The 13,536-nt window shown below is 46.3% G+C and overlaps 1 protein-coding gene across 1 annotated transcript; it reads right to left on the bottom strand.

Annotated features, from left to right (window-relative positions):
• Positions 1-211: 211 nt before the first annotated feature.
• On the bottom strand, positions 212-13,239 carry Pomp (proteasome maturation protein). The gene is made up of 6 exons (XM_051205261.1): positions 13,135-13,239; positions 11,047-11,144; positions 8,178-8,238; positions 7,588-7,689; positions 3,899-3,992; positions 212-378 (listed from the first exon to the last, which is right to left on the bottom strand). The coding sequence occupies exons 1-6, from the start codon at positions 13,135-13,137 to the stop codon at positions 311-313; spliced, it is 426 nt and encodes a 141-aa protein (XP_051061218.1). The 5' UTR covers positions 13,138-13,239; the 3' UTR covers positions 212-310.
• Positions 13,240-13,536: the final 297 nt, after the last annotated feature.

Below are 13,536 nucleotides of genomic sequence, written 5' to 3' on the forward strand. Positions count from 1 at the left end.
TGTCTCAAAACAAAACAACAAAAGAACCTTAAAAAAACCCCAAAAATCCTAATGATGGTTATCTGAAACTAAGTTTACAGAAGAGGAGAAAGCTGTGGTGTTTGTAACGTTTAGGAGAAACAGGAACCAGGGCTTTGCTGTAACCTCAGAGCTCAGAAACCACCTCCAGGCTTTCAACTGACTCACAATCCAAAACTAAAGACCCAAACACTTCCAAGTGTCCTTGTTAGTTCTTTAATGCTGTGTACATCAGACCGTAGCAAAGGCAACAACAATGCACTTCCATGTTCCCGCACAGCAACACCCTGCATCACAGCAAGCCCAGCTTATACTCCACCATCAAGTGTGGCTCGCCCATTAGTTCACTTTGTGATGGATCTGAAAAGAAACAAAAACAGACATCATAAAGGACTCTTCAGACACAGACAGTAAGTTCAGGGGTCATCATATCAGAACCTGTGCCCACTAAAACCAACCCAATGTGACAATAAGCAGCCTGTCTGACAGAGAAATGACTGCAGAGGGGCCAAGGGAACTTGGGATGAGCAGTAAAACAATTCTGTATCTTGATTGAGGAGACCCAGCTACGTGTATTTATAAAGGACGGAACTGTCCACCTAAAAACAGATACATCCAAGAGCATATAAATCGTATCACAATTTGGTTCTTTAAAATGAACCTCAGGAGAGATGGCTCAGTGGTTAAAAGTACTAGCTGCCCTTCCAGAGGACCCAGGTTCAATTCTCAGCACACCTACATGGAAGCTCACGGCTGTCTGTGACTTCAGTTACAAGGGATCTGATACCCTCCTCACACAAGACATGCATGCAGGCAAAATAGCAATGCACATAAAATGTCTTTTTTTTTTTTTTTTTTCCAGACAGGATCTCTTTGTGTAACCTAGCTGTCTTGGAACTAGTTCTATAGACCAGGTTGGCCTTGAACTCAGACTTTCTCCTGCCTCTGTCTCCCTAGTGCTAAGATTAAAGGTGTACACCACCACTGCCCTTCAATAAATAAATCTAAAAAAGAAGAAAGTTTTTTCCCCGAAGTTCTGATGTTTGATGGCTTCTCATCTAAGACCAATTTACATTGCAAACACATTTTTTGTTGTTTTCTTTTTCTTTTTTTTCTTTTTTGATTTTTCGAGACAGGGTTTCTCTGTAGTTTTGGGTCCTGTCCTGGAACTAGCTCTTGTAGACCAGGCTGGTCTCAAACTCATAAAGATCAGTTGATGTCTACCTCCCGAGTGCTGGAATTAAAGACTTGTGCCACCGCCACCTGGCCATTTTTTTTTTTTTTTTTTGATTTTTTAAATGATTTATTTTTACTTTATGTGCATTGGTATTATGCCTGCATGAATGTCTGTGAGACAGATTCCCTGGAACTGGAGTTACAGATAGTTGTGAGCGGCCATGTGGGTGCTGGGAATTGAACTCGGGTCCTCTGGAAGAGCAAGCAGCCAGTGCTCTTAACCACTGAGCCTTTCTCTAGCTTTTGCAAAAGCATTTTATCCTTTCTATTGTTTGCACCATCACAGACACGAAGACAGAAACCAGAATTCCAAAGCAAGAGCATGTTAAACCCTGCCACCTCAGGTAGAGACTTTGTAAGACAAGCCCCATCAAGCCCTGGAAATCTCGCCTTCCTCAACTCTGACCCAGCCCAGTGCACCAAATCAGTGGTGTGCACAAGAAACTCAGGGTGCTGGAGCACAGGTGGCTTGTGGGAGCAAAGGAGGCTTGAGGGCACATAGAGAATCTGCTGAAGTGCTGTTTTAGGTTTTGACCACAGAGTACACTACTAGGTAACTCTTTCAGCTCTGACTCACCAAGAATTTATTATCACTCTCACCAAAACAGGAAGCACCCAGCAGCAAGGAATCAGCTCCCAAGTTAGGAAGTGTGCCCTGAGCTCCCAGGGGACAAGAGAAGTCTCTGCTGGAACCTAAGCTCACTCACCACAAGTAAGGAGGTGAGGGCACCTTGGAAAGCCCAGTTTTAACTTTCCTGGTGTGCTCATAAAACGTGCAGAACCAAGTTAGCCAACACTCCAAGACCAAGCTGCAGTCTGGGCAGCATGCAAATGAACGTGGTGTGTGGAGAGGTCACTCACCGATGAACAAGACCCCATCTATGCACACACAGTTCCCAACTGAGGAACGCCACTCCAAGTGCACCACAGCAGCCTCACCATGGCAGACACGAGCTCCCTTGACAGGGGAACTAACTCTGTAGCTAACTTCTACCTTACAGAGATGCAGAGAATGAACACAAAAGAGATGCGCGCAAGCTCATTTCATGATCTTGTGAGGCATGAAATTATGTCACATCAGAGCTCTGCCTAAGATGACTACCCGGCTTTGAGGGCATTCTGGGTAAGCATCCAATGTCTGTGTGTGGCCCGCAGGTACTGCTTTATCTGGCCCGGCTGGCTTTTCAACCTCACCTTACTCCATGTTGTATCCTACTGGTTCCCATCACTCTTAAGAGCCAGCCCCACACACTGTGAACCTTGAAACAAGTGCCACTAAGCCACACTACCAATTGCACACCAACCTTCAGGCTGACAATGGCCTTTGTGCTCAACACATGGAACACAACACTGCTGTGACCCGAGGCGACGATCACAACTCAGAGCTTCAAGTGTTCCTCTGTGCGGTGAGACAAGGCCACTGAGCCTCTCTAAAGCCTGCAGCAGCCCCCAAAGCCAGAGATGCCCACAATTAAGCATCCCTAATGCCTAATTTAAGACTGAGGAGCCCTTCTGAAACAAAACAGCAAATACACGAGCATCATCCGACCCTCTCTTCACTGCAAGAAGTACAGTTCAGGGACCAACAGAGTGCTGACATCTGGACATCTGCCATGGGAAGGCTCCGGGCTCTTCCACCATCCAGAAACCCACGGCTTGCTCTAGCCCACCTATTCCAATCCCTTACAAGCCTTAAGTGTCAGACCCCAGACCTATTGTTTCTCTGGCCTCAAACAGCCTTCCCTCTTTTTTTTTGGGGGGGGGAGTTTGTTTTTGTTTTTAGAGACAGGGTTTCTCTGTTGCTTTGGAGGCTATCCTTGAACTCACTCTGTAGACCAGGCTGGCCTGGAACTCAGAGAGATCCACCTACCAAGTGCTGGTATTAAAGGCGTGCGCCACCAATGCCCGGCTAACTTAGTAACTTCTATCTAAAGCTAAGAATAAATGGACCAAACTGTAGTTCTAGGAGTCTGAGTGTGCTTTGGAACACTAGGTTTTCCAGCATTCATAAAGTCCCCTCACTAGACTTCTGCTGTGTCCACCACCAGGTATCAGCAAAGTAAATACAGTGTAGCTTTGCTGGTTTTCTACGTCCCCTGCACTGCTAGGGTGGACCAGGCAGAGGCTGTGCACAGGGTGGGTCTGGAAGAAGCATAGGATGCTCTCTGTGTGCAAGGCTCTTACTCAGAGGTCACACATCTCAGCCACAATACCGTTCCTGGGAGAATTTGGTGAACAATGGCAGGCTCTTCCTTCTCACTTCCCACCTCAGCACACAGATTACTGGATGGGGTGTTTTAAGTTATAAAAGACCTCTTTATCCAACTCCTTCTGTTATCTGAAAACCAGTCCCACAGACACACACGGCTTAGGACAGCACCAATATCAGCCTTTCCCAATAAACGCACACGGCACTGATGGAGTGCCCAGCCTGACTCAGGACAAAGAACAAGCAAATGCTAAACTGACCGAAATGCATAATCTCAGAACAACAAGCCACCTGAATTATTACCATTAAATCTTATCTCAGGGCTGTGAATAAATACAAACAACTCCAGCCAGTCTTTATTTCCCTAGGGACAACAACCATTGGCTGCTGTCACCTTAAACAGCACAGGGTTCTGTAAGTATTAGTGTCACTCACCATTAAGAATATCCTCAAAACCAATGGTCTCATCACTGCCCCTCAAAATATCCAGTGACAGGTTTGAGCTTGGAAGGAATGGAAGACGCTGAGCCTAGGGGAGAAAAGGGCAGCAGCGTTAGAAAAACCGAAGGGAAAGGCAGACTGTGTGTCATAACCCCATGCTCTTCTACTCATTATTTGAAAACTGTACAAAACTAAGTAAAACTGCAATCTAGCCAGTGAAAAAAAAATAAATCATACTTTAGGAGCAGACCAAGTTTTAAAGTGTGTTGGCACTGGAACAGTAAATTTTACTAACTTATTAATCTGCCATGTCTTCCTGTGTTTACTATCACTAACTAATCCACCATGTCTGCCTCTGTTTACTACCACTAACTAACCCACCATATCTATCAGTGTTTTGGGGCATTGCTTCTGTTCAGAAAAACTACAACACATACTGTGTGATTGTTGTGGGATATGTGTACACTGTGATGATGTATTGCTGTGATTGGTATAATAAAGAGCTGAATGGCCAATAGCTAGGCAGAAGATATAGGCAGAACTTCCAGACAGAGAAAGCTCCAGGAAGAGGAAAGGAGTCACCAGCTGGACAGGGGAAACAGGACACACAGGAGGAGAGGTAAAAGCCAAAAGCCACATGGCAGCACGTAGATGAACAAAAATGGGTTAATTTAAGTTATAAGAGCTAGTCAGAAACAAGCTAAGCAAAGGCCAAGCTTTCATAATTAATCTGTGTGGTTATTTGGAAGCTGGCTGGTAGGACAGAGAAAGACTCATTGCACATGATGAAAAACACATTCCCAGAGCCTAACACCATGCCTCACTCCAGCACTGGGAGACCAGGTTCCTGAGGAATCCCAGTCGAGTGAACATCACTCTACTGAGCAAGGGGGCACCTCATTTCCATGTAGTTCTGCACTGCTTAGAACAAAGGTAAAAGGTAAACTTTTCTCACACAGCGGTAACTGGTCATGCAGACCAAACTCATTCACGAGACTTTTAAGTCAGTATCACTTTAGCCACTGTGACCTCTTCTGCCATGCACCGAAGCAGGTGCAGACTGGTAACCAAATGAAAGCACAGGCTGTGCAGGCAGAAGCATCTGGATTCACATTCTGACTATCACTGACCCATACACAGCTTTGTGCCAGTCACCCGTCTCAAAGAGTGGACACAGACGGGGTGAGCTGCACAGCCTGCACCCAGCCACCACTGTCACAGTCGGCACTCACCACACTCAAATGTAGTCAACCTCAGTCTGCAGTCCTGCTGCAGATCATTTTACACTTTACCAAGAGTCTGAGGTGCTCAGCAACAAACGACGCTATAGCTGAAAGCCCTCGCCACCTGCAGAGGCGGTATAGACCTCCCCTCCCCACTCAGAGAAGGTGCTGTTCTCAATTGCCAAGAGCCCCAGGCTTTACATTGGTCTTTACAATGTGAAAAAATTTCTCCAGCTGTCGTTCAAAACCAAAAAAGAAGAAGCATGGTGAGGAGAGAAGAAAGAGAAGAAACAGAAATAGAAACAGGAACCTATAAATGGAGAAGAGGGTAAAGGGTCTGGGATGCAGTTAAGTCAGGGACAACCGTGGAAGAGAACCCAAAGTGGAGCTTGTAAAATACAAGGAAGGGGTCAGGGAAATGGGTCAGACAGAGCAAAGCTCTTCGACAAAATGGTATTTAAAAACCTAGGCCATCCACTTTACTAGCAATATGTAACTTACAAGGCAGACAGGAAATAAAGGGTGCTAACGGTTCTGTGGCAACCAGTTTCCCTGGAATCTTCAGAATAGCGCTGTGCTGTTCTCACTGTCCTTCCATTTCATACCAAGGAACTGAGAGATAGCTCAGCAGGGAAGAGCACTGGCTGCTCTCCCAGGGAAACCAGGTTCCCGGCACCTGTATGCAGGTTAAGAACAGTTCGTAACTGAGGTCCCAGGGGATCTGCTCTGTGATCACTACACACACACACAGTGCATAGACACATAAGCAAATACAGACACATACACACATACACACACACACACACACACACACACACACACACAAATGCACGCATGCACGAGAGTAGAACTAAAATAAGACTAAGTGAACCTTAAACAACAACAGATATGCTTCCGAATGTTACTCTTGAGTGTTTAGACTAGTTGGTACAGCCCACACCAACTCTCATTCTCATTTAAAGCCATTTTAGAGCCTTATTCTTGCAAAGTACTTAAAGTAGCTTGCAGAACCACAAGCCTATACAATCAATGGCATTCACAGCACTGAGCGCAAGACTATAAAGTTTAGCTAGGCCAGAGAAAGGGAGCAGGAAACCAACGTATGAAAGCCTAAAGCAGGCAGCAAGAAGCCAATGCAGCAGGAGCTGGGTTTTATATGGAGGGCAGAGGAATGTATACAGTAAGATCTGTTTTACAGCACTCTGGGTGCAGGGCAGAGGGCTGAGAGAAGCCAGGGCGAGAATCCCTGCAGTACAACAGAAAGGCAGCTCTAGTAAAGACCAGACGTCTGGGGGTGGGGGGGGGGACAAGGCACCCAGCGAAGCGACCAAGGATAATGATCCAATGTCTGCCGCCCATAAAGACGTGAGGAATAACGAGTTCTTCTACGTGACTCATGTGAAACCCGAGGGGTCTGTGGGCCTTCCAACCAGAAAAACCTCTAGGTTCCCAGATCAGGAGAACTACTCTAAGTCAACAGCATGCGAGTAACAGAGAGACTGGCAGCAAACAGTGAGGCAAGAGCAGAGAAGGGCGCTAACCAAACTCCCGTTTCAGTGAGCAGACTAAAGGAACCACACAACAGCTGCAAATGGGTTTCGGAGAGGAAGGGGACAAAGGTTTGAGGGCTTGAAATTACAGGGAAAAGGAAGGAGTTTTGTGTGTCGAATGCTACAGTGTTCAAGTAAAATGGGGTAAGAAAACGTCTACATTATTCGGAAGCAAACGCCCCCATACGCCAGGAACTGAAGACACTGGCACAGAGGAAGAGGAAGCAAAGAAACAGATGAAGGAAAAAAGGGCTTTCAGCAGCTGAATCTGTAGACGCCCACGAGAGAGAAAAGACGACATGTGGGTGAGGTGTGGGGGCCCATTCCCTTGACCACTGCACACAGCAGGCATAGGCACGCAGATCTCTGGGAGTCCAAGGCCAGCAAGGTCTACAAAGCAAATTCCAGGCCAGTTAGAGCTGCATAGTGAGACCCTATCTTAAAACTAATTAATAACTGGGGATTGGTACAACTTTTAAGGTGGGATTTGAATATATGTAACTGCCATTGGTGAGCCAAAGCAAGAAGAGAAAACAAAGGTGTCTGCTGCTACAGATAGGACTGTTAACAATGGCTAGTTGTTCCCAGAAGTAGTGTGATGCAATGGAATACCAGAACACAGGCAGGGGACAGTTCTCACAGGCAGAAAGACGTCTGCACACTGCTACTCCTTAAGCAATAGGTTCACCCAGCTGTATATCCACGGTAACCCACTGAGGCAGAGAAACACAAAGGTAGTCAGCCACGTTTTCAGACACCGTGTCTATAACATAAAGCCACCTCCTTCAACAACCTTTCCTCTATGAAGCAGAAGCAGGGTCACTTGCTACAGAGCAGGCTGCAAGGGAACAAGGGACGTAACAGCCACCATGAAAACACTGGCAGCCCACGTGGGACAGAGCAGACTCACCTGCTGCACTGCCTTGAACTCCATCTGTAACTTCAGGGGAGCAAACAGACCCTGGATGTTCCTCAGGGTGGAGAAGTTCATCTTGTCCTGGTTGAGCTGGAACTAGAGAAGAGGGAGCAACTCTAACCCAAGTGCTTGTTACAAATGCACCAGCACTGTTCTGAAAGCACAACACTGGCATCATTGAGGCTGAGTCAATACCTATGACTGATGCACAGTGTATTTGCTAATTTCTCCTGGATAAATTCTGTAACATTTATGCAGTACATCAGTGTGTGTGGTGCATGCATGTATGGTATACATCTGTGTTCATGTACATGTGAGCCCACACAATGCGGCCAGAGGTCAACACCAGTCTCTTAGTCAATAGTTCCCACTCATATTTTTTGAGACATGGTCTCTTCACAGAACACAGAGCCCAGATTCAGATTCAGCTAGGCTGGCCAGTAAGAACCAGGGATCTGCCTGTCTTCCCACCGCATACAACAATGGTACCCCAAAGGTCTTCTAACGTGACTCAAAAGAAGTGCCACACCTACTTTTATTTTTCAAGCAGAGGATAAAACGGAAGACACAGGTAACATACTCACATTTTTTTCTGATAATTCAAGAGGGTGACTGGGCAAAAGTTCATTTTTCACACAAGAAAATCTAAAGGGGGAAAACCAAAATATTTACCAGGAGATCACACATCACTCTCTACCACAGGTCAAAGGTGTACATGTAACTGTAGAGCACCGGGGCGTGGTCTAGGTTCAGTGGGTGAGCACTAGCAAGCATGAGGCCTGGGGCACGATCCCCAACACCCCAAGACTCATTAGACAACAGTAGTGTGTGACGGAGTTTTTTGGAGGTGAGAACCTTGTTGTCATCACAGAGACAGGTGGATGTCTGTGAGTTCGAGGCCAGCCTGGTCTACTGAATGAGTTCTAGGACAACCTCCAAAACTACAGAGAAACCCTGACTCAAAAACAAAACAAAACAAAAGAATAGATAGCAGTGCCACTGAAAATCCAATATATCTTACACATTTTTACCATTAAACTATTTCCACTGAGTTTCATTTTTGTCTTGATATCTTTCATGGATTCTCATGGAAATCTAATGAAGAATTTGAAATTGTTTTAAAAGAATTTACTAAGCATGTGTTTGTTATCACTGCCACTCTGATAGAATACTTTTCTTAGGACAGAACAGCTAAAGCTCTTCAATATGTATAGTTCCTCTTCTAAAGATGTGTCAAACCACATGCTTAAGGAGCCACAGCTAGAAGCACACCAACAGTCACTGTCATGTAAGTACTGTCTGAGCCAGGGGCTGGGGGGGAGGGAACCTTAGAGAACCTGCAATGGCCATTTGCTGGGTACTGTCTGTGAAGAGCATCATCGGAGAGCTAGACCATGAGAACAGTCCTTCGGATGCAGCTGTACTGGCTAACTGGGAAGAAGTTACATCTCACATGGAAGCAAAAACTCACCAGGCCTTGGTTGGCAGCTAGCCTATTAATTTTCTTTAAAGACACTTATTTTGTCTGTGTTTGCCTGCGTATATGTATGTGCACCTTGTGTATACCTGGTTCCCACAGAGGCCAGAAGAGTGTACCTGTTCCCTGGAAATGGAGTTACGGATGGTTACAAGCCTCCATGTGGTGCTAGGAGCTGTCCTCTGTAAGAGTAAGTGCTCTTAATTGCTGAGCCATCTCTCCAGCCCTTTCCTATTAATTTTACTACAAATCAAATTACACCTCCAATTCAAGAGATGTCCTGTGTCTTTTACTGCAAATCCAAATGGGATTATGTATGTTCCCAGACTTAGCACTGGAAGGGCATTTCACTGCAGGAAAAGTCAGCACTCACATTTAGATGTAAACTCTTTAGATAAAACTTAGGGGTATTTATGGGAAGCCATACTGATCTCGTACAACTGAACAGAAATGCGATATGCCAAGGACAGACTACTGGAAACACATCTGAACACAAAGGAAATTACAGAAGCAGGCATGCCCGGGAGCTGGAAGACAGCAGCAGTAGCAGCCAACACTTGGTGCTCAATAACAGCAGGTACCACTTAGGTGTCCTCAGGGATGACCCCTTCCCCCTCACAGTAAGAGATGCACTGCAAGTCCTGTCATACATGACAACACTGAGACAGCAAGTAAACAACCTGTCACGAGACATGCTTCCAGAGGACAGCAGAGCTGGGACCCAAGCCAGGCCACACAAAGCACCTTCCCCTCTCTCCTCCTTTCCTTGTCTTTTGTTGAAAATAGACTTACTTCATACAATATATTCTGATACCATTTCCCCTCCCCTAAACCCTCCCACACCCCCCTCTCCTCCCTGCCCATCCAAATCTACACCCTTTCTTTCTCATTAGAAAACAGGTAACTAAGAATAATACATAGAAATATATAAACCAGAATTGGACAAAAAACAGGAAAAAAAAAAAAAAAGAGCCAAAGAGAAAGCATAAGGCACATGCAGACACAAGACACATTTGCACACACAGAAATCCCATAAAAAACAGAAACCATAATATATAAGCAAAAAGCCTGTAAGAAAAGAGAGAGAAAGCCCAGACAAAGCATTAAGAAGTAAACACACAAAACCCCTCCAAAGTTATGAGTCTTTGTGTTTTCTGTCTATGGCTGGACACGAGTGGTTTGTATACATACTCCTATTCCCACTCCCACTGGGACCCCATGCAGGCTCTCCATACTGATGATCTCTGGGAGTTCTTACGTGCTTCAGTCCTGCTGTGTATAGAAGGCTACTTTCCTTGCTGTACTCCATAGTTTCTTAAGAGAAACTTGTGTGTGAGTGTGTGCATGCACATACATACACACAGGTAGTGCACATGTAGGCCAGAAGTTGGCATTAATGATTCCTTTGTTGCTCTCCACCTTATATTCTGAGGCAGGGTCTCTCACTGGACAAGAGATCATCAGTTGGCTAGGCTGACCTTGCTTTCACATGGGCACTGGGGATCCAAGCCTGGTAAAGTGTTAATCATCCTAACTGCTACATTCTAGTGTCTCCCAAAGGAAAGTTAATTATTCCAGCAGTTAGTAGCACAGGGAAGTCAATGGCTCTCTGAGTTATGAGCAGTAAGACTCCCACTAAATCAAGAATTTGGGCTACCTATCTCAGTGATAGAGCACTGGCCTCCCAGGGTGTGACATCTTAGGTTCAGCCCCCAGTGCTAGCCCCTCACCAGAAAACCCCAGAGTCCGACCAATCACCCTACAAGGTGCAAGCACTAAGAGGACGCCCTGCTCTTACTCTGCTGAGACACTTATCCCAGTGCAAGGAACACGTGGGCCTCTTCCTGACCACACTCCATTTGAGCGAATAACTCACCACGGCCTAAATCCAACACACCTTTCAAAAAGAGGACCTTGAAGAAAACCCACAAGAAGCATGTCATTAAGGTAAGGCACAGCCACAATTCCCCACATACCCTTTCCGGAGAAGGTCATGGCTCTCGAAGGGCCCACTCGCTGAGAGCTCTGTCACTGGAATACTGTCCTTCAGCTGTGACCCAAGGCCTCTGGCATTCTACAACACAAAGTCAGCATGGCAGTTAAAGAAGACACAAGATAAGGGCTGTGCCCTCAAGGAGCCTGGGATCTACACAGACAGAGACTAAGTACTGTGGCAGCCAGCACACAAGGTACAGTGAGTAAAACCACATTTGGGAGAGAAGGACTCCCCCACTCTGACTTCTGAATGTGTCAGCAGGGAAAGCATTTTATGAAAACATATGAATATACAAACTACAACCAGTCTGAAATGAGTGACTACCTAATAATGAAGTGGCAAAATTCAAAGATGGACTGTCATATATATATAAAAAAGAAAAAAACCTGAGTAAACTGACAAGTTTTGGAAGGTCTATGGTAAGAGCAATAAGATTCATTCACTGGAAAGAGACCTCCCTTAGGTTTACTGCAAAGAAATGCAAGATTTAACACAATGAAAAGGGCCGAGGATGGAACACTGGGGAATACCAATCCTTTAGGACAGATCTACAAACAATAAAAGACATGGAATTAAGACATGGCACCTAGGAAAATGAGGTCATAGGAACTCAGAGAAAGAGGGAGCAGTTGTTTATTATAAGTAAAAATAAATGCAGCTAATTGAGATGCCATAAAAAGCTGGACGGTGGTGGCACATGCCTTTAATCCCAGGACTCAGGAAGCAGAGACAGGCTGATCTCTGTGAGTTCAAGGCCAGCCTGGTTTATAGACTCCAAAGCTATGAGAGAGAGAGAAAGGTAAACCTCTGGAACTTACACTGTCATCTTATATCTAACATCCCATCATCTTGAGTACAGAAAAGAGCAAGCCCATGGGTAACCTAGTATCTAATACTAGTCTAGAACTATTGTGAGAAAGTAGCTTTTTAAAAATATATTATTTAGTTCATCTGTGTATTTTACTTGGTAGCTTGCAGCTGTGTGTGTGTCTGTCACCAGCATTGCTTGAACCTCACCAACTTCCCAATTCTGCATAGCAAGGATTCTCTAAAAACACAACCTCTCCAACCAAAAATGCTTAAAAAAAAAAAAAAAACCTTCTATGCTTATTAACATCTGAAAAATGAAGTTCAGGGCCCTGAGTCCACAAATCAAAGCCTACACTGTTCCCATTCCTTCTCACAGGATGCCACGGTGGATGAGGAGGAGAATCTGCAATCTAACATAGACTGTCACCTACTCTGTGACTTCCAGAACTAACCCCATAGGACTATAGCTTTCCCAATGCTAATTGGCATCACCACCCTACATTCTCCGCCTGTGGGCTGCTTTACTGAAAAGTGACAAAGCAAAATTTCTCTGTGCACGCTAGTGCTGTGCTAGTCCTTCTGTAAAAATACCAGGACTCCTTAAGGTTCTAGTCCAGTGTCAGATAAAATAAGTCCACTAAGAACTAAAACCATTCTCATTTCTGAGTGTTCCTCACACTCCTTTACAATGGATAACGTTATCTGTCAACACAAAAGTAGATGGGCTGGCTACAAGGAGTGCTTGTATCAGGTCGGTGCCATGGTGACTCAGGAGTTCTGCTCAAAGAGAAACAGAAAGTGGGAAAGGAGGAGAGGCCAAACGCGGGGAGCGAGGGAGTCCAAGCACTAACCAATGCAGACAAGCCTGGAGCAACAACAGGGTTACTGCGCCGCAACACACGGCACAGGGAGAGATGTTTGTAAACCGAGGCTGAGTTGTATTGATGCAACCTGCGGTCATGGCCAGAACTTGGGGCCGTAGGTTCCAATCACCCGAGGGAGAGAGTGGCGGTATCCCAACACCCACACAAGGCTCGGCTTTCAGAAGTGTCCTGCGCGTCCCCGCTAACAAGGGGAAGGGGCGCGCAGGCCTGGAATGCCCCGGGGACCGAAGCGCGCGGTCCTAGGGGAACCAGCACTACCCGAGAGCGCGCAGCCGGGGTCATGGCCACGCCGAACACCCGCCGGGATCGCGCAGCCATGGCCGTGCCCGCGCCACGGACACCCGCCGCGACTACAGTCATTCGCGCTCACTCACCATCTTGGAAACCGCTCTGCCAAAGCCTCTGAGCCCGCAATAGTCGGCCGGCCAGGCTGTTCACTTCCGTTTCCGGGGACGAGCCCACCCACATCCGCCGGAAGTGCGTCCGTCCGGCCAGGAAGGAAAGAGGGCGTGGGAGGGGTAGGGAGTCTCTCTGTGCCGGGGCTCCCACGCTTGCGATCCCGGGGGAGCGAGGGCTAAGGAGGCAGCCAGGGTGTGCGCTGGGTCTGGACTCGCGTGGACGGTTATAGAGAGGCGTGTGAAGATGCGTAGACTTCCCACAGCCCATGCCAGGAGGTCTAGAGCGTGATTTGCATAAAGTTCTGCTGACGAAGCAAAACTCGGACAAGAGGCTTTTACATCTTTCTAAGTCGAAGATCCAAGACTTGGTGTATGTAG

The sequence above is a fragment of the Phodopus roborovskii genome, unplaced genomic scaffold (assembly GCF_943737965.1).
Source record: "Phodopus roborovskii unplaced genomic scaffold, PHOROB, whole genome shotgun sequence".
Classification (NCBI taxonomy): domain Eukaryota; kingdom Metazoa; phylum Chordata; class Mammalia; order Rodentia; family Cricetidae; genus Phodopus; species Phodopus roborovskii.

Bases quoted from the DNA above. Each gene is read 5' to 3' on its own strand.
- Pomp (XM_051205261.1), bottom strand. The intron at 8,239-11,046 runs GTATGTGGGGAA...TTCCCCCTTTAG, and splicing joins CATGACCTTCTCCGGAAAGG to ATTTTCTTGTGTGAAAAATG. The intron at 7,690-8,177 runs GTGAGTATGTTA...CCTCTTCTCTAG, and splicing joins TTGAATTATCAGAAAAAAAT to TTCCAGCTCAACCAGGACAA.